Source organism: Hyperoodon ampullatus, assembly GCF_949752795.1.
Source record: "Hyperoodon ampullatus genome assembly, chromosome: 4".
NCBI lineage: Eukaryota > Metazoa > Chordata > Mammalia > Artiodactyla > Ziphiidae > Hyperoodon > Hyperoodon ampullatus.
The window spans coordinates 133,061,609-133,086,163 of record NC_136917.1 but is presented as its reverse complement, the minus strand read 5'-3'; the positions used below and the strand labels follow the sequence as shown (position 1 = coordinate 133,086,163).

The 24,555-nt window shown below is 36.6% G+C and overlaps 1 protein-coding gene across 3 annotated transcripts in view; it reads right to left on the bottom strand.

The window, feature by feature from the left end:
• Positions 1-6,007: 6,007 nt before the first annotated feature.
• The window catches only part of SLC38A9 (solute carrier family 38 member 9), a gene marked incomplete at both ends in the record, with an annotated part of 73,182 nt that continues 54,634 nt past the window's right edge, over positions 6,008-24,555 (bottom strand). For all 3 annotated transcript variants that reach the window (XM_079702383.1, XM_079702382.1, XM_079702384.1), the window contains 5 exons: positions 6,008-6,173; positions 7,378-7,467; positions 11,799-11,947; positions 13,535-13,648; positions 23,673-23,779. In XM_079702383.1, coding sequence (XP_079558509.1) covers positions 6,008-6,173; positions 7,378-7,467; positions 11,799-11,947; positions 13,535-13,648; positions 23,673-23,779 — 626 coding nt within the window. The remainder of the gene's footprint in view (positions 6,174-7,377; positions 7,468-11,798; positions 11,948-13,534; positions 13,649-23,672; positions 23,780-24,555) is intronic.

Genomic DNA, 24,555 nt, shown 5'->3' with positions numbered 1-24,555 from the left:
TAGTGAAAATAGGTCCCTTCTGGGACAAAGTGAAGTATGAATAAATAAATGTTACCTTATTCTAATGTTGCTCTTGGCGGCTTGTTTTCTGCATCAAGAGCCCTTAAAATATTCCTCATCTCTAAGATTCACTGAATAGGTATTTGACAAACAGTATCTTTGAACTCTATTAATAATTTCTATAAAGTTAAAAGGAAACCCCCCTGCTGCAAAACCCATTCCCAAGTAAAACCTCTCTAATCTAAAAAAGAAAAATGTCCTATTGTGATCCCATATTAACCATTACTGAATTTGTATCCCATGCTATTTTGCTAAATCCAATTAGACTCTTTGAGAAGTAAAGGCTCAGATCTAGTAAAAGTCACAGTTCTTAAAGGTAGCAGAGGCACTCAAAACTTGACATATCCGAGTGCTGAAACTTTTCTTCATTACACCTCCTTCAGTCTTCTAAATCCCGTCCCCAGAGCTGTGTGGATGATTTACCTTAAAGCTAAAAAACGTTAAAGCAAGGGATCCTCACTTGTAAGGGGTTCTTCCTAATTTTGTATGTTTTTCCTTAAGAGGGAAGAACAAATTATATAACTTCAGGCCCCACTAAACCTGGACCTGCCCTGTAACCAATGACCTCTATCCCCCATCCCAAAGGTTCTTTGTAAGTTGGTCCTTTACTTCATGGCTTGAGTATAGATAAATTTCTACAAGCCTTCTTTTAATACAGACATCCTTTTAGAAAGTTTGTCATGCAGATAAAGTAACAACATAAATGATTCACCTAGAATCTCATCACTTCAACAGGTAACCCACATTTATTCTTCAGTGGCCCCTTCCAGTTTTTGTCCACATGTCTACATAACTTTGTGTGATTATAATTAAAGTTTTATCTTGGAAAATGACCAGCTGCCGGAGTTCAGAGGGTGGGCAAGGATGCTGACTGTCAGGGCCACATCCACCTTGTTCACCACTGGATGCTCTGTGCTTAGCAGAGTCTGGCATCCGGTTAGTACTTAAATATTGGCCGAATGGGCTGAGAGACTAATTCTGAACCTGAATGGCCCAATTTTTTTTTGGGGGGGGGGGTATTGAACCCCAAGTAGAAACGAAAAACTCTTAAAAAGTAGCAATTACTGTTTTCCATTAAAGTGGAATCCTGCCTCATTAACTGATTGATCAAATAAGTGTATATTAAGTGTCTGTTAAAACCAAACACAGTTGGATTACTTGGGATATCAAGAGAGACCCAAAGGAGGAAAAATCTGCAGAGTGTGCTCTTTCTAATCCCCATCCCAGCCCTGTACTTTATGGCCTGAGATGAATAAGGAGAATGGAGGAATTTTTAATTTTTTAAAAAGACATAGCCTTATTTTATCTTTGCAGAAGAGTTGAGAAATATAAAAACAAAAAATGACATTGGGGAAAAAAAGGAATTTTACTTAAGGCAGGCAGAAGATTAGAGCTCTCTATTGCCTTAAATGGCTCTGTAAGATTATGATACTAAGCTCTTTGCCAGAAACTGGGCTACGCTTATCTGAAGTGCCACATTCATTCTGAAATGCTCTTAGAGGGAGAAGTCACACAGTTTATTGTCCAAAAGGGATGATCATTTTAGGTTTTGGTTAACATACAAAGGATATACCTTTTTTTTTTTAGGATCTAGAACATGAGGGAGGGCATGTGAGACATGCGTCGGTCACTTGAGTGACCTGATGTGACACACACAGAGTCACTTGAGAAGTCTGACCCTGCAAAAGACTGTCTCCTTCTACCCTGGGGTCAGTGCTACTAGGCAATGGCATTTCCTGGCAAAGTTCAATTAAACAAAATCCCAGAGTCGTTTTTCTTCAAAATAATTTTGATTTAATTTCTTCTTTTATATAAAAAGACAACAAATTACATTTCAGAGAATAGTGTTTAGGTTATGAGGTTCCCGTCAGAGCTGTTTTGCAATACATGTTTACATAATCTGAAGTGAAGTCGGCAGTCGACTGTGAAACTGGGGCCAGCCAGGCTGCCTTGTGAGCGTTCCATTTTGGACAACAAACTAATGTAACATTCTATTGTTTAGGTGTCAGCTAGATTTGGATTTTCTTTTGGACGTTCGAATTGGGATGAGAAAACAAACCACCACCACGACCAGATTCTAAAAAGCAACAGGTCACTGCTTTGTAAAGAAAACAAGCAGCATCAATATTTTCTGCTCTAATCAATGAGCCCAAACATTTGACATTTTGAATGCAAATAAGTCAAATTTTTGGAGAGAAAATCTTATAGAATCTTTCTGTTTGTACTGCCCAATGTGTTACTGATTATTTCCCCTATTGACCAATTGCACTTTGCTGTCCAAGATTCACAGAAGTGAGTCTTGCAGTGTTAAAATGCAAAGAGAACAATAAACAGTATACAGAAGCAGTTAAATACTTCTTATAAAACTTAGCTTAGAGAAAATTTGCCAAAGTAAAAGCAATTACACTTTAGAAGATCCCACTTGACGGTGAATGTATCAAACACCTAAAATTTTGGACAGTTATTAGAAGGCTGAAAATGTGTCCTTGCAGCTTTACCACTCAGCTTCCTTTACCTGCCCTCCCTGAGGATCCCAACTGGAAGGCATCTGTTTCTCTTTGTCTGAAAGTGCCTTGCATTATAGTTATCTGTAGGCATAGTTCCTTTACTAGACCACAAGTTCCTTTAGGATATGAGTGATGTCTTATACATATTTGCCTTCTCCAAAGTACCGAACATGGCAGTGCTGGGGCTCAGGACAGGCTGCCCCAAGATATGCCACAGTGGCATAGTGATTATTTTGAATTAAAGTTACTTGAGAAACAGCTGGTGGAAACAAAAGATATAAAAAACACTCTGACTTCCCCCTGCCCCATGAAAGCGAGAAATAAATCTCCCAGGTGAAGGTATCCTCCCTATACCAGGAGGCTACAAAGCGTCCTTATCACCCGAGTTAGGGAACTCAAAGGCTTAGAAAGCTATACTATAAACAAATGTTGTTACTTCTTCATCAGTTTGCTCCCTAGCATAACTTAAATCTTCACAAATCTTTCTTTGTCTAAAAATGATATATGAACAGCTTGCTTTGGTCACTTCGGGGGTCCCATTTCTATGAGAATTCTACACATGCAAATTAAATTGTTTTGTTTTGCTTCTTTCTCCTGTTAATGTCTTGGGTCAATTTAATTATTAGACCAGCCAAAAGAACTCAAGAGGGATGGGGGGAAATTTCCCCCTCCCTGACAGTAGTTATTCAATTATTTATGGAAATGAGTAAGTCAAAATACAGATAAGAAAATTCTCCTAATGAACTCCAAGTAGAAACCAAAAACTCTTCTGCCTCTACATTTAGTGGCTGTATTATATTTGCAAAATATATTTAGCGTAAATGAAGTGAATATTTCCCTCTAATACAGTCCCTTTTTGTGGGTAAACTTATTCTTTATTCCAATACATTTTTCGGGTGTGATGATGAAACTGATTTTGGATGATCATCCATAGGTGTCAAATGTCAAAGCATATTTCTTTGTCTTTCTGGCACAGTATTAGCATACCACATATTCATCCAGAGCCTTTCCAAGGAAGAGCTCTCTAAACAAGCTATTTTAAATTTTATAACGTCCTCAGTTATGTGTTAAATTCAAAGAAATTAAGATTAACCACATTAGAGCAAAAAGTGAAAGAAATTTAATTAGAAAATTCAAAGAGATGACAGCAGAGAAAGTCTAAAATTAATTGTAATATGATCAGAATGAGATCTCATCTCATCATTCTAATTTGTGAGCCAGGACACACATACACAAAGAGTTTTCCAGCCAAGCTAATTAATAGGCCAAAGGAGCTGGTTTTGTGAAGAAAAACCTAAGGAGGCAAAGTCATTCAGCAAAAGTCTAACGTAGGATTTTGGAAATTCTAAATCAGCAAGTCTCTTAAAGAAAACATAAAGCAGATATCACGTTGCTTTTTAGTTTAATCAATAATGCATTCATATTCACTTTGATTATTAAATGCGCAAAAATAAATGACTTTTCTATGTGTTAAAACATTCAAGTATATCACTGAAAAAAGGCAATGCAACTTTGTCTCTGAAGTTTTTAAAGACAAGGGAGGCAACTAGAGATAAACAAGGATTAAGCCTGGAAGGTCTCTCAAGGTCTGGCTTTTTATTCCTATGTCTCTAACTGAACAAAACTCTCAAGTCATAAAGATGCAGAGGCACAGAGACACATTTTCTCCACGCCTTATATTCCTGTTCTAAGAGAGGTTAACACAGGGATCCAGGCACGTAATGCAGAATTTTCTAATTACCTAACTTCTACCAGCAGTTTCTGCTAACAACAACAACAAACAACTTCAGAGAGACTGTCTCCCTCAATAAACGTAACTAAGTTCAAGTGCATATTAAGGTTTGTAGAGATGAAATGACATAACTTGAAGACTGACTTGAAAATGTTTCAGTGGAAAAGAAAAAAAGGGGGATAGGTGAGCGATGTGGCAAAGTCTTATAATTACTAAATGTAGGGGATGGGTATGGGGTATTTATCATATTTTTTTCTACTTTTGTGTATGCTTGAGAATTTTCATAATGAGACTTTTTAAAAAAAGAGCTTTAGGCAATACAGTTCATCAGTATAGGTATGGGTCTATGGACTAGATAGAAAGCTCTGCTAAAAAGAAGAACGGCTGGTCTTGCATCTGGGGCTCTTTACCAGGTTTAAAAAAACATTTCACCTGTCTTTCTTAAAGGAAGGAAAATAACACAAATCTACACATTATCTTGGGATGTGTATTAACACAATACACCGTTTAATGTTACCATAAAATTAGAGAAATCTAACTTTTCCAGCTGAACATGGAGGCTATATTACATGAAAGACATGGATTTAGATTTTGGTTTAGCTTTTAGTTTGAAAGAAAAAGAGGAGAGTGTTAATCAAAGAATTCAGATTCCCTAATCCTTTTCTCAGATCCAAGTAGTTTTTCTTTTGGGGATTTAACCTCTACCCTGACAGTTACAGAAGTAAGTTGAGGGGGTCTCCTTCTGGAGGTTATACTTTGAACAGAAGTAATCCTTTCTTGTGTTGAAGAAATCACTTTCACCCCCAGCAGAGAATACACTTTTAAGGAGGCCTCACTCTTTCTGGCCCCTCTCTATTCCCTTAACGCCTCATATATCCCTCTCTTCCACGCTTCCTATATTCTTCCCCACTGGTCCTGTCATCACATCCTATGCAATCCTCAGAGGTCCAAAAAGCCAAAGAGCCCCCTGGGTCTATGAGGACAATACTTGTTCCTATGAAAAATGTGGCTTGGGGAACTGGAACTGGATTAGAAACAAAAGAGGAGTCAGATAGCAACAAATTCTCTCCTAGTTCCTTTATTTTACATGAGTTTCATGACCATGGGGCCTGTTCTGACATTGCTTTTTTGTTTTTTCCTTCTTTCTTTTTTAAAACAGAGATTAAGGGCTCACGTAAGAATTCACTCTACCAACACTGATGTCATGGACACTTCTTTTTTAAAATGAGGTATTTGGTTTACTGTCTAAAACAGTAAAGGTTTGGGCAAACTGCAGAAATGATATAGCAAGTAATAAAATAAAAGTGAATAACTGAAACATAAAACAGAAATGGGATCTGGCAATATAGTTGCTCTGACACTCTGAGAATCATTATTGTAGCCAAAATAAACCCACCCACCCTACATCTCTAAAAGCAAAACCCAGCATGATTTTTCCTAGGGGCATATATTTCTATTCAGAAAAGACAGTGAGAATGAAGAGATGAGTGAATATGAAAAAGGGAAAGAGATTAAGACCACTCTTACTGCCCTTTTCCCCATTCTAACAAGAATTACTTATTAATGGACCACTATTTCCCTTGGTTTCAAATTACCTTAGGAAAACATTAATAATTACAGCAACAACAGCATTTACAAGTGAGTTTATGTGGAACTGTTGTCAGAGTTCAAAACACCATGAAAGATCTGGAGAACACAGGTGACTATTTCACATAAAAAACTGAACAATTAGGTTAGCCAGGCCCAAAATAATGATGAAAATGTGAAAGATTAACTTAGGCCATGTTAGACGCTCTTCTTGGTAGAGGGAAATTATATAGATGAGAGATGGATATATGAATACAAAGGCCAGGCCACATGCTGCTCCTGAATATCTGCAAAATAAAAGCTTTTGGGTTAATATTCATCCTGCGTTTTTCTGATTTACAATTATGGTAAATATAGTACAATTTAAATCCTCCTCAGTCTGATATTACAATACAATTGTTTTTGATTCATTTGTTGTTGACATAAAGCATTTGAGTTTAAAACTTATTTCACTTGCTAAGTTAATATAAAATATTATTTCCTGTTCATCTTTACAGCATCTGCTTGACAAAGAGTTTTTTATTCATCTCTCAAATCTCCCTAGTTCCTCTGTATCTCAGTGATTATCGCTACTTCCTCAGAAACATCTGGAGATAGGCTTCCTACCTTTGATCTTTTATAAACTAATTATAAATTCTGAGTTGTTGAAGGACTGCTAGCATCTGCTTAAGACTGAGAGTGCCTCCTTGGCATTCAGCATAATTATCAAAGATAGTAACAAAAATACCTAAACACATGACAGAGGAATCTATACTTTCTTCTCTCCTTCCCTACACTTAGTTTTCTTGAAAACAGGTTAATGGGAACTTGTAAATCCATTATATTCAATAAGCATCAGGCTAAACATCTCCCCTTTTGTTTCTTGCTACTTTCTTAGGTAAGGGTCTTCCAAAAAGTGACTCAGTACTGCTTTCTACCCGTCAAGGAAATCAGATCATTCGAAATTTCAGTTTTCTGTGAGAATCTGAGGTCACTAATATATTCCCAATCTACTCAACCTATCACAATGTATTTGGAGAAAGGATATTAAGGAAAGAGCCATCTGGGATCTAAACTCTTACTTTATGACTACAATCGACTCTGAAATATATTCTTGAGTAGAAATGGATTAAGAAAGTTAGGACATAGCCTTGACATATTAGAGACATTTGAGGTACCCCAGGAAGTTATATATTATATATTAAAAACAACTTTATTTTGGATAAAGAAAAAGGAATACAGTAGAAAATTGTGAGAAAAAGAAAAAAGAGAAGGGGAAAGGTACATAAGGCTAAGGGAAAATGGGGCTTCTAGAGTCAGGAATAAGCAGAAATGGAAGATAATGAGCACCTTAACTGATACCAGGGAACTACATTTGAATGTTACCGGTTTTAAATACTCACAGGAATTTTATACAATTATATCAAAACAACAACTACAACAACAACAACAGGAAAAGCATAAAAATAAAGACCAATATATGAAGGGGCAAAGTTCCCTTACAGGCAGTACCTTATGATTCCTCCTATGTTTGGGTAGAAACAGGCCATGAGCACGCCAGCTCCCACAATAATTAGATTAAGAATCAACACGTGGAAAGTGCTAAAAGTTGAGAAAAGAGTTTGGAGGAAGAAAAAATATAAAAACAGGCCAATTATAACAATTAATATGAGAATAAAATTCATTATTATCATCTTTAAAATGAGAATGTCTTAAACTTGACAATAAAATTACAGCATAAATAGAAGGCAACAATAGTACTCAATACTGGTGATGGGACAGTGATACTGGCCCTTTTGTGCGATTATATAAATAGGTTAAATTTTGTAGGAGCAAACTGGTAGTGTGCATCAAGGTTCACATTCTTTGACACATAATTCCATTTGGGTGGAAAATCATAAGAAAATAATTGAAAAAGCTATTAACATAAAGATATTTGTGAAAAGACAGAAGCATACTAGATATATGGCAGGGTAATAATTTACTTGATGGAATATATTAAAAAACATTAAAAATAAGTAATCACTGTTACCTAGATGGTAAAAATCCATCTAGGCAACTTGAGGAAAAGTTAGTTAGATTTTTACTACACAAGAAAATCTGAAAACACTTGAAAAAATATCAGAAGGAAATACACTGAAAAGGGTGTAGTGACTGTTATAATTTGGGATTTGGGGTAATTTTTCTTTGTTTCTATATTTAACAAATTTTATATGTTTTACAATATTTCTTTGTAAAGTGTTTACTTTTATAATTAGAAAAATAAATTTTATTAAGGGGTAAGGCAAAATGGGCAGGTTTTTATTTTTCAGATTTATTCATTTAAAGCTATTCAGTATTTACCATGAATAGAATATCTGCTAAATAACTTGAACTAGACGTTAACAATTCAAGGTTTGGGAATCAATTCTGGACACAAATAAACATAATGTAGATGGAATACGATGCTCAAGAAATAACTCCATTTCCCCCAAAAATGATCCTTAAAAGCCAAATTTACACATCAAAGCAACATTTTGAGCCCAAGTTATCAAAGGTTAATTAATCCTAGGTAAAGATTACAGAAAGAATTAAAAATAAGGAAAATTATTTACACAAATAAGTGGTTAGTCATCCATCTTGATGAATTACAAAGATATTCAGGCTTCCAGATCTTACTATATATCCAGAAACTCCAACTTTAAAATTGCTTCAGAGCTTTGAGAGAGACATTGGTTGGGCCTTTGTTATTTCTATATTGTAAAAGGAATCAACTTTGTGTATTTTCCAAAGTAGTGGTTCTCAAAGTGTAGCCACAAACCCCAGGGAAGTTCCCAATTCCCTTTCAGGAAGTCCTGAGGTAAAAATTATTTTCCAATCAGACAAAACATTACTTGCTTTGCAAAAGCATTGGTGGGTAAACTGCTGCCCCCTTAGCATGGATAGAGGCAGCTTCACCTGTCTGTATTCTATACTGTATTCTTTACTGCCAAACACTCTCAAAAAAAAAAAAGTTTTATTAAAAATTGTCCTTGATAAAGGAGTAAAAATTATGTTTTATTAAATCTCATACTTTGAACATACATCTTTTTAATATTCTGTATGATCAAATAGGAAGTATATAATAAAGCACATCTGCTGCATACTGAAGTAAAAAGGTTGTCTTGAGGAAAAGTACTCGTGCAACTGAGCTGGGGGACAACCCTGCCGTTTTATCCAAAGACTGCTATTTTTACTTGAAAGGCAGATAAACTATGGTTCTTCAGACTTGGGTATTTGACAGACATTTTCTTGCAAATGAATGATATGATCTTATCATTTCAAGGAAAGCAACTGGTAGTTTGTGTTGCCAATGATAACATTTGAGCTTCTGAGTAAAAACTAGAATTTTGGAGAGCTTGTATTTGCCACCATGAGAGCTCGACAGTTTTCCAATAAATATCTAAAGACTTTTGATATTAATGAATGTGGGTTTTGAAGTGTGCATAATGAAGTGTGTCAACATTCGGAAGATCTACAGAACTCACTGAACCAGTATTTTCCAAAGGACTAACCCTGATGTTATAAAATCATGCATGGGTTAAAAGATCCAAAGTGTAAGATAGACCAATGGATTTTAATGTAACTGAGTTTCAGATTCAACGAACTTTTAAAAAACTACCACTTGTCAAGGTTTAGCATAATATCAAAGAAGAATATCCACAATGATCTGAAAAGGCTATTAAAAGTACTCCTTCTTGTTCCAACTATGTGTCTATGGGAGGGTGTATTTTCTTCATATATTTAAACAAAAATTACACATTACAACAGAATGAATGCAGAAGAAGCTAGGAGAATCCAATGATCTACTAGCAAATCAGACATTAATCAGTTTCCCGTTGCGGAGCACAGGCTCCGGACGCGCAGGCTCAGCGGCCATGGCTCACGGGCCCAGCTGCTCCACGGCATGTGGGATCTTCCTGGACCAGGGCACGAACCCGTGTCCCCTGCATCGGCAGGCAGACTCTCAACCACTGCGCCACCAGGGAAGCCCCCATTAAGTCAGTTTTAATGTCATTAATCAGTTTTGAAAGGTAAAAGAAAAGTTTTTTTGGAAATCGTTATTTTTCAAAAATGTTATTTATGTTAACAAGTAATGGTTTTATTATTGCTTTTCAAATAAATTAATAAACATTTAAAAATTTCTGTTCTAATTTTTCATATGTTAAATATTGATGGATATAACCCACACAGGCTAAAGTTCCTGGGGGTCCTCAAATAAACCTTAAAGGGGTCCTGAAATCAAAAAGTATGCTCCAAAGTATGCAGTCTGTAGAGTACTTGTAACTGTAGGATAAATGATAATGTGTTCTTGGTGGCAGGGGAAGAAATGTAATGTGAACACAAAAGGGAATTCCAGACTTTTTACAAGAAGAAAAAACATTCTAACAGCCAACATTATGCAAAATAATGGCAGAAAACAGGAATAAGGCATTTACCTAGAATTTTTTTCATCTATTACTTCTCCGTATTTATTTTATTTTGGTGAATGTAAATATAGCAGGGAGTATAAACACAATAGGAATAATATTTACTGAAATCCAATGTGAGAACTGTAGCTGCTGCTATTGTCAATGCTAGAAGCCTGGTAACTCTTGATTTCTACTTTTAAAAGCTTTTTTGGGGGGCTTCCCTGGTGGTGCAGTGGTTGAGAATCTGCCCGCCGATGCAGGGAACACGGGTTCGTGCCCCGGTCTGGGAAGATCCCACATGCCGCGGAGCAGCTAGGCCTGTGAGCCATGGCCGCTGAGCCTGCGCGTCCGGAGCCTGTGCTCCGCAAGGGGAGAGGCCACAACAGTGAGAGGCCCGCGTACTGCAAAAAAAAAGAAAAAAAGCTGTTTTGTTTTTAAACCTACATATTTATAACTATTTATTTATTTATTTATTTGCGGTACGTGGGCCTTTCACTGCTGCGGCCTCTCCCGTTGCGGAGCACAGGCTCCGGACGCGCAGGCCCAGCGGCCATGGCTCACGGGCCCAGCTGCTCTGCGGCACGTGGAATTTTCCCGGACCGGGGCACGAACCCGTGTCCCCTGCATCGGCTGGCGGACTCTCAACCACTGCGCCACCAGGGAAACCCGCTAATTATTTATTAAATGAGGGGAAAGACGGCATTAGTTCACTTCAAATGAACTGGTTAAGACCACTTGTTTAGCTGGTTACCGTAAATGTAATTTTTTTCAAATTTTATCCAAAAGTTTTCTTCATATAAGATCATTTATTCCCAACAAAATAGGTCAGGACTAGGTACTTTTTACTAGAATGAATCTATAATAAAACTTAATTAAGAGTAGGAGTTAACCAGGGGTCCACAAGGAAGTTTCAGGGAAACCTGAAGCAGTATATGGAAACTTCTCTTGGATGAGGGTGACTAGCTTTGAACAGATTTTCAAAAGGATTCACAACTCCTCCATTACCAGTAAGAGATTAAAAATTACAGCAATAGTTACAGAAGCAAATAAGAATTTAAACTTGTTATGTATCTCACCTTCAATCCTAAACAATGATCATTTATATAAAAATGCATGAATGTTAAATATACAAGTAAATATCAATAACCAATAATTAAAAGAGTTGCTTCTCATTAGCCATACAGGTCCTACATACTATTAACTTCTTGGCAAACAGTAGATTAATAGCAACTAAATCATAAGATAAATATAACTGGTATCAGAGCTAACACAAATACACTGGAAGGAATTAACTTTAAATCATTCTGGACAAGGGAGAGGCTTCTGTTTTTAAAGCTCTTCTGGGACAAGAACACCAATGATCTAAACTTGGTGTTAGGCAAATTTTTCATTGCTCATTAGGCAAATTTTTATAGCAAAAGGATCAGTCACATTTTAAACTGACCTGTTTGCACAGTCATTTGTTGCTTGGCACATCTTGCTGGTCAAGAGAAGAGCCCTTACCTAGGATAAACGTCACCGAAGATATGGCCCAACAGCTGGACACGAGCCAAGTAGCCTAGGAGTGGATATACGGTCATCATCTGGAACAGCAGGAATATCCTTGCAATGAAGGACAGGATGTCACTGCTAGGGAAGTTGTCTAAAAAATTCTAATCCAAGAAAGATAATAATGTTACAAATCAAATTCAGTATATACAAATTTATAAAATGGAATTTTTTCGCTTCATTTGAACATGGGTGCCACTCAAATTGAGGTTTGTGGACGGGAGTCCATCCACAAACTGTTTGTTAACTATTATTCTTCAATGAGCTAAGTACAGAAATTGAAAGTAAGTGTTTGGAAACTTAAAGACATTTGACATTAGAATAAAAATGTGGCATTTTACGAAAGTATCAGTCTGCAAATGATTTGATATTGAAACAACAACAACAAAGAAGACCTGTCCACCACTGACAGTCTGAGAAGTACTGTTCTATAAGGTTCAAGCATAAATTTGTTTGAATAAATTTAAATAGCTAATTCAATGCTACTTCATCCTTAATAGTTCTCTTGCTTTTCCTCCTCTGAAACACTGTTACACTTTCAAAGTAAGATTACAGAATAAGGTGAGAGTGTATCTATCACCTACTATCATTATTATGTACAGTCTATCAATAAATAGAAAAGAATTTATTTCTCCTTCCTTTCATGATTCTTTTCTCCATTTTCGTTAGGCATCTAAGAAAAAAAAGCTAATCACTCAGATTTTTTTTCCCTTGCAAATACAAATACCACAGATATTCTTATTCCCAAGGGAGTGGGCTTTATATGGGATTGTTCACATCAGGGGAATTTTCAGCAAACATCTGGCTGCCAAAGAACTTCTGGAATCAAGGAAATCAAGAGAACATTTCAAGCTATCATAACAGCAATAACTCAAACCTATTTATCTTATAAAGATGAGAACATTATTACCACTATTATGCTGAAATAACCTTTATAATTCATCTGTAATAAATCATATTATATACTCCACTATACTCTATTAGAGGAATTTCTTCTGCCTAGAAAGAAAATCACCTGTGCATGCTATTTCTTGTGAGAAATTCTTCAGTTACATAAAACTAGAGATTACACTATTCCCAGGTTTATGACAGGTCAAAGCAAAGAAAATATTATTTATGGCAACCTTTTAGTAAAAGAATGTTTCTTTTATTCTTTCTGTCTCTCCCTCTATCTTTTTAACAGTCAAATAGTCTTTCTTTGCTTTGATACTTGACACATAGTACCAAAATGGGTGTCAGACCTATTATTACGGACTGATGAACTAAGACACCAGTTTATTCAAGACACTTCCATATCTGGACTTTGGAAAATAAGGGAATTGAATATAGTCTCTGTGGAGGGTTTACAAATTCAAGACTACTACTAGTACAGTTCTCCACACACACAAAAATACTATGCATATAATAGGAATCATTTATTTGAGTACCACAAGGTGCCAGCATGCAGTAGGCCTTCTCAGAGAGTCCATCTAAAAATCTATGGAGTATCTATTATAATATTTAATGGAAGAGGAAACCAAAGCTCACAAAGGAGGGGTAAGGTGCTTAAATTCCCACATGCATGGTAAATAGTAGAGATTGTATTCAAACTCAGGCCTGTCTGGTATTATATTTTGCTACTGTATCACACTGCTTGCTCTGCAGATATGAAGGTGTAAACAATCACACAGAGAGGGCACACAGTGCCTTACCTGCTCTATACAATCTTTGGATAACGGTGGTGAAGGAAATGAAACAAAAACCAGGACTCCAATATAGAAATAAGTTAATGTCACCAGCATATAAGCAATGGACAAGTCCCTCACCTGTAAAGAGAGAATAAAATTTCCACAATGTTGAATAAATTTTTAGTAATTAAGTATGCCTGAATAGGCTAAATAATAAGACTGACAAATAAATATAAGATTTATCTTTTTGCTCTGTGTGTCTGTGTATACCTCCTGGGTATCCAGTTTGCTCAGAGAAAGTAGTTAAAACAAGATTCACATACTTTACAATTAGTCTGACAACTTTTAAAAAACTATTCTGGAGTATGTAGACTAAGCTACCTGTTGGCAGACTTAGAAAGTTAACATAAATGGTGATTTAACATGATTGAAATTCTGACTTAATTTCAAAATGTAGTTCATTTGCCAAAATATAAAATATTTAACTAAAATAATAAAGCTAAGGGACAACAAGAAATCAAGAATAGGCTACTTTCTGTATGACTTATGGAATTAAAAAATTTTTTTCTTTTAGTGAATTAACTTGTTAATTCATCAAAGCATGCCCAGACCAAAAGAGACTGGTATATATTAAAATATATTTAATAAAGAAGGAAAGCTAATGCAGACAATAAGCAGGTATTAAAGACAAGCTTAATAAACCTAAACAGTAAACAAAAGGAAATCAAAAGGCAGCTGCTCAAACAGCTGCACAATCTTATGATTGGAACCAGTAAACAAATGCAGACCATTAAATAAATTGGATTGCTTTCTTCCACTGCTGTTCCCATCCTCCCAACCATCCCCATGCAAAGTAAAAAGCTCCAAGATATTTAATGAAGCCAGCTGTCAGATCCAAACAGAACAGATCCCACAGCTTATAAATCTGGTCTCCATCACCACTAAAGTTATGGCCAAATAATTCAGCACAACTAAATTATGGCTATAAGCCTATTCAGTTTTCATTTTAAACACACATTACTTTGAAAGCTAAGAAAACAGGTAAGAAAAAAATTATATACAATTTTGCTTTAGTTTGATTCCACAGTAAGAAAACTGGACATTTGGTGTTAGAGGACATTTCTGATTTTTGGGAAAACATTCCTCCTTAAATGGGCTAAAGCAATAGTACAGAGTTATAAACTTAAATGTTGATAAATTCACTTAAAAAGCAAGTAACAACCTATGAGAAATCCAAAGTTAGGTCTAAGTTGACAATCAGCTTGAAAACAAAACAGGGATTTCAAACCCTAAATTAGACAGTGGATAGGCTATGGAACTACAGGAACCTGGATTACGGAGATTGCTTCCAGCCTTTTCAGAGTTTCTAATTGTGTAGGGTTGAAGAAGGAGAGGCTGACCAAACCTCCAGGGAAGTTCCAAAGTCTTTCCTCTAGTTCTTGAAGCTCTAGGGCCCATCGCAGGCTAGACTTCAGTCACCCCTTGGGTTGCCTGATGGTCTTGTGTAGTATTAACAGAAATGAACCAGGCAACTCTTATTTTCATATCAAAGGGTAGTAGTCTCCCATTATGACATTTGAAAGTCATTCTACCCTCAACCTACTCAATGTCACTCAAGAACAAAGAAGTTTTGCAAAACGCAAAATCTTGGAAGGCCAAGAGGGCTGTGTCAGAGAGAGCTATATATAAAAAAGGACAGCTACCATTTCATGGGGTCTTTAGCCAGTATACCACATGATCAACACATTATTTTGGGCAGGTTTCCTGCAAAGATGTGTATCTTAGCAAACTTTGGGGAAAATCTGATGAAGATATAAAAAGGCAAAGATGCAAGGGCTTCCTGATAAGATAGTCTCCCCTTTCTGCTTCCCTGTTCTTATAGCACTGTACACATATCTGAACTATAGCATCTACTACCCTATATTGTAATTGTCATGAATTTTTATTATAAAAGAATCTATATATATGATATGAGGATATCAACTGGAAAAAAAATGTCCTTTGACACCCAAAAAGTAGTCAAGGTTAATAGTTCTTCTATCATGCTGGTATTTTAATTTTTCCATATCTAAGTTGGTCCATACTACTAGACTATGAGACCCCTGAGGACAAGGATGGTGTCTTCTTCATCTTTGTACCCCCAATCCCCAGGACAATACCTGGCACATAGTAGGAACTCAGTAAATGTAGGTAAAAATAATCATGCTGTCTACAATTATTAAGTGCTTCTAGGTACTAGGCTCTGTGCAAAGCACAGTACATATATTATCTCACTTAATGTAGGTACAATCCTTTTCTTCATTTTATAGATAAGTAAACTAGTGCAGCTAGGTTACAACACTTTTTTTTTTTTTTGGTGGCGTTAGAGGTCTTTGTTGCTGCACGCGGGCTTTCTCTAGTTGAGGTGAGCGGGGGCTACTCTTCACCGCGGTGCGTGGGCTTCTCGCTGCGGTGGCTCCTCTTGTTGTGGAGCACGGGCTCCAGTAGTTGTGGTGCACACGTGGGATCCTCCCGAACCAGGGCTCGAACCCGTGTCCCCTGCATTGGCAGGCAGATTCTTAACCACTGTGCCACCAGGGAAGTCCCTACAACATTTTTCATGGTTACACAGTGAACAGTTGGTGAAGTCAATATTCAAACCAAAGACTTTCTGGCTCCAAATTGCATGCCCTTAGCTACTACAATGGAGAGCTAACCAGTTTCTAATACATTTGTGTCATAGTTAATAAACAATAGTAAAGAAAACGGTGAAAGAGAGGTAACAAGTTTTGAGTAACAAACGATACAGTAAAGCACACATATAGATGCAAGAGAAATAACTATAATCAGAAAAGTTCTATTTCACAGTAGCATAAATGTACATTCAGTAGAACTAGGTCAAGAGTTACATATTTGGGGACTTCCCTGGTGGAGCAGTGGTTAAGAATCTGCCTGCCAATGCAGGAGACACAGGTTCGAGCCCTGGTCTGGGAAGGTCCCACATGCCACAGAGCAACTAGGCCCATGCACCACAACTACTGAGCCTGTGCTCTAGAGCAGGTGTTCCACAACAAGAAAAGCCACCACAATGAGAAGCCCGTGCACTGCAACGAAGAGTATCTCCTGCTCACCACAACTAGAGAAAGCCCACGCATAGCAATGAAGACCAACGCAGCCAAAAATAAACAAATACATAAATTTATATATTAAAAAAAGAGTTACATATCCATTTTCATCTGAAAATACTCTAATGAACAGAAATGATATTTTAATATAAAAGGCAGCTGAGGTTTAGCACAATCCTGGGAAACATGCCACCTATGAAGAGCATGCACACATGTGGGCTTTGCTATTCTCTGGCTTGAACACAAGCCATCACTATTCTAGGCCTGGAGATACGGCCTCTTAAAAGCCCGTTTAATGGAAAATGGTGGAAAAAACCCATCTTTTAGAAAATGAGGCTCAAAGTAAAAAAATATTTAAAAAACAGGCACAAGTGACCATATGAACTGGTAATGTGTCAAGAATCCTACACATTAATAAGGTAACTTATTCTGCCTCACAAATAAGCAGTGGCTAGCAGGGCTGGCACTAGAGAACTAATGACAGGAAGAATGACAACTGGGACACAAGTGGGTCTGGGAGCACATTCTGTTTCTCAAATACGTTTTATAATCTATCTGTTCCACGTACTGTTCATAGTGAAAATACTATCCAGTGGAGCATTTACTAAGAAAATGACGGACCTACCCCAAACATTTACATAAAAACTTCTGCTGATGTATATAGTATATAGTTGAGTAAACTACACAGATTCATTAGAAGAAGTGAATAATAAATTAAGATATAAGGCATCTCAAATAGTTTTTAAAGAAGTAAGCAGGGCATAAAACTAAACAAAGATAGGCAAAACAAAACAAAAAAAGCACAATATAGGTTCTGATTCAAACATGATGAGGAAATTCAAACAAGATGAGGGAATACCATATCCAGGATGGTTATAAAGAATATATATTCTGATGATAAGAAATGAGTTGGATGATCTTCAGATCTACAACTTTTTTTTGGTAAGGTATGCCTTACTAAAAATAGAAATTATATCTCATTTAGTTATACATATAAAAAATTATGTTTGGTGAAAGAAAACCCATGAAATTAAGTAAAATTTGGAAAACCTGGAAGCTCTGAGCACTACACCTGTTTAGGAGCCTCATTGTTCTCCTTCACAGATGTCTTTAGATCCACGGCCAACTATAGGTTATATAGAAGAGAATGAGGCCTTTTTTATTCTTATATCTTCTTTTCTATTTTCAAGCTTTTTTTTTTTTTTTTTACTGATCTGTGAATGACTAACTCAACATCAACATTAAGAATTCAGAGTTCCTGACAAGCTTCATATTTTCTGACTTAAATCTCAAGAAAATATTGTATCATGATATTAACAAAACGTCTGTGAGTCAAATTACTTACTGAAACCTGATTAAAAGTACAATCATTAAATAAATCAAATGACAAAAGTTTTTCTCAGAATATAGTACCCATTTAGCTTAATTTATGTAATATGTAAGTATAGTCAAAAGGAGAGTGTTTACATTTACAAGTATTTAGACTGCTTAGAATTTTGCTGGCACACAGTGCTTCATAAATATTAGCTTTATCATTAGTAATTATTAATATTTTAAGAAGTTAACATGAAGTATAACTGATTTTTTGAAAGCTGGGCCACATTTCATATACTAGTTTCAATCAATTAAGACAGTAAGAAGACATCATCCATTTCAACTTTTATTTTTAAGCCTTTAAAAAAATATTTTCCACAAGTGACAAAAGTTGAGTTACATTTCATTAGCTGAACCTCACATACTAGTTCTACAAAATGCTAGTCCCCTAGTCCCAAAACTCAGTAGAAACAAGAACTCATTTTATGGTATTTACATATGGAATACGGATTTCAAGGCCCATTGAGCGTTTCTGTATGAAAGGCAGGCAGGACTCTTCCCATGTCCTTCGGGGACTATGAACAGGAACATTCATCTCTCTACCCAGTCCGGAGCTTCTCACACTGAGGAATGCACACCTTCAGGTAAACTGGTGTAAATTTCCAGCAAAGCTCTTCCTCTTAAGAATTTTCAGAAGTAAAGCTAAGTATAGACAGTCCTCTCTTTTCATGGTAGTATGAGACTGTGAAAGCGCCTGGACACCTTTCTGAGGAAGATGCCTTCGCAGCTGCAGCACCGGTGGGGTCGGTCTGCTCCTGCCTCACCGCTGTTTGCTCTCACCCAGGAACAGGTCAGTCAGGAAGCTGCGCTGCAGCAAAGGCTTGCAGATACTGGGAAGACCCCTTTAACACCTCACCAAGGGAGAATTACTCCATCCAGCCACAACATAAAATCTCTGGAGAAGGGGTGTGCTGACTCGATCAGAGGCACAAAGGAAAAAAATCTAAAAACAAAAGGACCAGTTCAGACGCCAACCAAGACTCTGGGAGTCACTACAAGAAAAACTCTTTGAGACGAAGGTTCTAAGACTCTAAGATTTTTCAAAGTTGGTTCCAGATGAAGATCCGTAAGTGATTCATTGACTTGTACAGTCTTGTACAGTAATCTGTTAAGCAGATTACTTCCACCAGTATTGAGCAGTTGAAGTTACCAGTGCAGATGCTTATATCAACTATTTTAATAAATTAGTGGTTGTTAAAAAAAATGACCATTCAGTGTGATCATAATAATCAATGGGAAAAATTATGATTGTTCTGTGATGCTTCCTCTTTCTCATGGTATAATTGTAAGAGCAAACTTCTTTTCTATGCTTTGGTGAACTGTCATATTCCTTTCTTCTAAGTTTTCATCAGCTTCCAACATTTCATTTTTTGTGCTTTCAGTGTTGTGAAGTATCTCTAAAAATTCTTTCAATGTGAAGTTTTTTGATAGTGTCACTTCCTCTGGGACATCTTCATCCTTTTCATCACAACCACTTTCTTCATTCATGTTGATAAGTTCACCTTCCCTAAGTTCCTCTGGCTGCATACCTAGAGTCTCTCGAATGGCAGCAATGTCAACATTTCCACAGTCAAATATGTTTGATTCAAATTTCATTTCCACCATTATTACTTTTTGTTTCATTTTTGTACTTTTGCGTTTGTTTGCCAATTTCCTCTTGATTCTCCATTTTTGTAAAATATAATGTGGGTTTACCACCTGGTGACAAGGAGGCAACTGAACTATCTGCTTTGTCATCTGGGTTTAATGTGAATAATAGATGGGCAGTGACCAACCTCTGACAGATTTTGAAAGAAGTGGTGTGACTGGTAACTAATCATGTTGTGCATCTGTAATTTATGGAGTGAATTATGAACTGAAGGGCTAGTAGTTACTACTTTATGCAAGTACTCATAGTTCAAATCCTGTGGCAACCTAAATTTGAACCATGTGGTTAGGGGGTACTGACATAATTTAACTATGCCATAGTAACTGAAATTCATGCATATGAGAACTGTGCAAAGTGAAGTCTGCCTGTAATTTAACTCATTATTATTATTATTTTTCTGCGGTACGCGGGCCTCTCACTGTTGTGGCCTCTCCCGTTGCAGAGCACAGGCTCCGGATGCGCAGGCTCAGCGGCCATGGCTCACGGGCCCAGCCGCTCCGCGGCATGTGGGATCTTCCCGGACCGGGGCACGAACCCGTGTCCCCTGCATCGGCAGGCGGACTCTCAACCACTGCGCCACCAGGGCAGCCCTAACTCATTATTTTCAGACTGTTTTCTAGTAAGACAAACTAATTATGAGTACAATAAAAATATGCATGAGTGTTTAAGGTAAAACATGAGAGTTCACTGAAATTGTGTTCTTCACCCCCAGATACCCAGCATATACAAAGTGTTCTTCCCTGTCATTAAGGGGACTTTGGTGGTAAAGTTTGAGAAACACAGCCTTATGGATAGAATGACCCAATATACATGAGAATCCAACTTCACAAAATGTGTTTTTGTGGTACTTGGTCTAAGCTGGCATAGTTGATAAGGATAGACAGGTGACTTGGCTGACACCAAGGTATACACTGTTAATGACATACACTATTTCCTGTAAAGATAAAATAGATTTTTCCCACATATCTCTAAACTTCCTAAACTTGTGGTAGGCAGCTTAGTTCAAGTGGCATTGAGTCAGGAAATTTGTGAAGGAGAGGAATTTAAGAGTAAAGGCCATAAAAAGTATATCTTCAATTTTCCCTCTACACCCCAAAGTTCCAAATGATTATTTAGGATAAGTAACATTTTCTTCCTATTCCCTCAAAAGGTTTAAAACTGTTTATGATAAAAATACAATAAGACTAAACATTTCCAAAATAAAAACCTTATCTAAAGTGTGAGGGATACAGGGAAAGATAAAAACTCTAAAAATACATTTGCCTAAGAAAAGTTATAGAAAAAGATAAAAGAACTTAATACTTTAAGTTTTCCAAAAGTCAAAGCAAAAATAGAAACAAGAATAGTTATATGACCCTTATTGTCAAACAATGAGTTTATTAAGAGAAACTTTTTCCTAGCCTTGAACACAGGAAATTTTCTCTCCACAGTCTTTGTATAAAGGATGTTGAGCAATTTAACAAAGACTATCACAATTACAGTTCTTAATAAACAGTGAAGCAACATTCTGCATATGGCTTTCTTGTATTACCCTGAACCCTTGGTAAAAAGCCAGTTTTAACATTAAAATCTAGTGCAGTGACGAGAGAAGAGAGAAAGAAATAACTGATGTGGTTCAGTTATATATTTTTCTGAGACTCTAACATTAATATCATAGGAAGAAATCTTGGAGAAGACTTAGTATGTTCTCATTGCAAAACAAATTTAAAGGCACTAGAAAAAATCTGCGGGATACTCTCTCCTATTAACAGAAAGATCCACAGTTTGTAAATGTCAAGAAAGCAAGGGTAAGAGAGGTAGAAAAGCTAAAAACTTCTAGCCCCTACTATACACCAGGTCATGTTAAACACTTTTCCTATTTTATAATATTTGATTATGATTAAAAACTTGAGAGGTAGGTATCAAATTAGGCTATTTTTATATACAAAGAAAATGAAATTTGAAGATCACCAAGCTAGGAAGTTGGGAAAAATCAAGGTTTACTCAATTCCAACACCACTCACAGGTAATATGCCAGTCGTATGTAACCAGGTAACAATAAAGATGAAAATGGAAGAGCTTGACTTATATTCTTGCCCTAATTTGAGACCTAAATTCCTTCTATTTAGAAAGGTCCTCATAATGACTCTGCCAAACATTACTTGAAGCCTTCTCAGAATCCCCAGGCACAGTGAACTCTTCTTTCCTTTGTATTTCAGTAACAATTGTATAGACTCCTATTAGAACTTCAGCATTTTTGTTTACATGGTTAGAAGCTATCAAATTGAATTCAAATTGTACAAATAAGGCCACAGGTAACTGGTTAAATTTTGCTTCCTTTGGGTTTAGTTTGCCCTTCTTTTTTCCAGTGTCTTAACATAGAAGGTTAGGTTATTGATTTGAGATCTTCTTTTCTAATGTAGGTGCTTACAGCTATAAATTTCTCTCTAAACATTGTTTTAGCTGCGTCCCATATATTTCATTATGTTCTGTCTTCATTTTCAGTAATCTCAGAGTACTTTTCTAATTATTCTTGTGATTTCTTTCTTGACTCAGTTATTTAGGAGTACGCTGTTTAATTTCCACATATTTGTCAATTTCCCAAATTTCTTTCTATTATTGATTTCTAACTTCACTGTGGTCAAAGAACATACTTGGTATGATTTCAGTCCTTTCAAATTTACTGACTTGTTCAGTGACTCAGCATATGGTCTATCTTGGTAAATGTTTCATGTGCATTTGAAAAGAATGTGCATTCTGCTGTTGTTTGAGAGAAGACTTTTATAAATGTCAGTTAGATCAAGTAGGTTGATAGTGTTTTTCATGTTTTCTATATCCTTACTTATTTTCTATTTGCTCTATCAATTATTAAGGGAGGGGTGATGAAATCTCTAATTATAATTGTGGATTTGTTTACTTCTTGCAGTTTTGACAGTTGCTGTTTCATTTACTTGGAAACTCTGTCACTTGGTGCATACATGTTTAGGATTATTATGTCTTCTTGATGAATTGATCCTTAAAGATCAACATACAATGTTCCTCGTTATCTTTGGCAGTACTCCTTGTTCTGAAGTCTACTTTGACATTAAGATAGCCTCTCTTGGGGCTTCCCTCATGGCGCAGTGGTTAAGAATCCACCTGCCAATGCAGGGGGCGTGGGTTCGATCCCTGGTCGGGGAAGACCCCACATGCTGTGGAGCAATTAAGCTGGTGTGCCACAACTACTGAACCTTTGCTCTACAGCCCACGAGCCACAACTACTGAAGCCCGTGCGCCTAGAGCCTGTGCTCCGCAACAAGAGAAGCCGCCACAATGAGAAGCCCACGCACCGCAACAAAGAGTAGCCCCCGCTCGCCACAACTAGAGAAAGCCAATGCGCAGCAATGAAGACCCAACACAGCCAAAAATAAACAAATACAAAACAAACAAACAAACAAAAAAACCCCCAGCCTCTCCACCTTTATGTTTAGTGTCTGCATGGTATATCTTTAAATTTCTTGTAGACAGCACATAGTTAACGTTTTGTTTTTTAATCAGGCTGACAGTCTCTGTCTTTTAGTTGTAGTCTTTAGACCATTTTTAATGTAATTATCTATACTACTCAGTTTGAATCTATTATCTTTCTGTTTGTTATCTATTTGTCCCATATATTCTCGTTTCCTTTTTCCTGTCTTCTTTTAGATTACTTGGGTATTTTTAAAGATCTTATCACCAGTATTTGCTATTATCTGTACATCTTTTTTTTCTTTTTTTTTTTTTTTTTTTTTTTTTAGTGACTGCTCTACAGTAAACTATGGCCCATGGGTGAAATATAGACCACTGTCTGTTTTTGTAAATAAAATTTTCTTGCAACACAGTCACCGCCCACTTGTTTACATATTATCGTTACTTTCATGCCACAATAGCAGAGCTGGGTCATTGTAACCACATGGCCCACAAGGCCTAAAATATTTATCACCTGAACCTTTACGGAAAAGTTTGCAGACCACTGTTTTGTGGTTTAAATTTAAAAATTAGTATCCGGTAACAAAAGTCAAATCCTCAGGTAATTACTCACATTGTTTTCTTGGTTCTTGTTGTTCTTCAAGAGGGTGATAATACAATTATGAATAAAGAAAGCAAGGGTAAGCACCCCAGTCAGCTGTGGAAACTGAAATCTTATCTCTAGGAGAAAAAGAGGGGGTGAAAAAAACACATTAAAACTGACAGTTGGAAAATGCATATTAGTAGCTGAAAGTTGATTACTAAAAGTCAGTTGTCTCTGTTTTGTCCAGGGAATAAGAATATTAAAATGTCTTTACAAAGTTCCTCAAGGCTAACATTATACTAACAAATACTTGAAAAGGGAAAGAAAAGGAGTCAAGAAATGACTCTGTGAAGGTACTTTATATCAGTTATTTCTGTTTGAGGTCATACAACTAGTATGTGGCAGGGCAAGATCAATTTCAGGGTCTGTCTGATTAAAAAATGGGCAGAACACTATGGAGAACAGTATGGAGGTCCCTTAAAAAACTAAAAATAGAACTACCATACGATCCAGCAATCCCACTACGGGGCATATACCCTGAGAAAACCATAATTCAAAAAGAGTCATGTACCACAATGTTCATTGCAGCTCTATTTACAATAGCCAGAACATGGAAGTGTCCATCGGCAGATGAATGGATAAAGAAGATGTGGCACATATATACAATGGAATATTACTCAGCCATAAAAAGAAACGAAACTGAGTTATTTGTAGTGAGGTGGATGGACCTAGAGTCTGTCATACAGAGTGAAGTAAGTCAGAAAGAGAAAGACAAATACCGTATGCTAACACACATATATGGAATTTAAGAAAAAAAATGTCATGAAGAACCTAGGGGTAAGACAGGAATAAAGACACAGACCTACTAGAGAATGGACTTGAGGATATGGGGAGGGGGAAGGGTAAGCTGTGA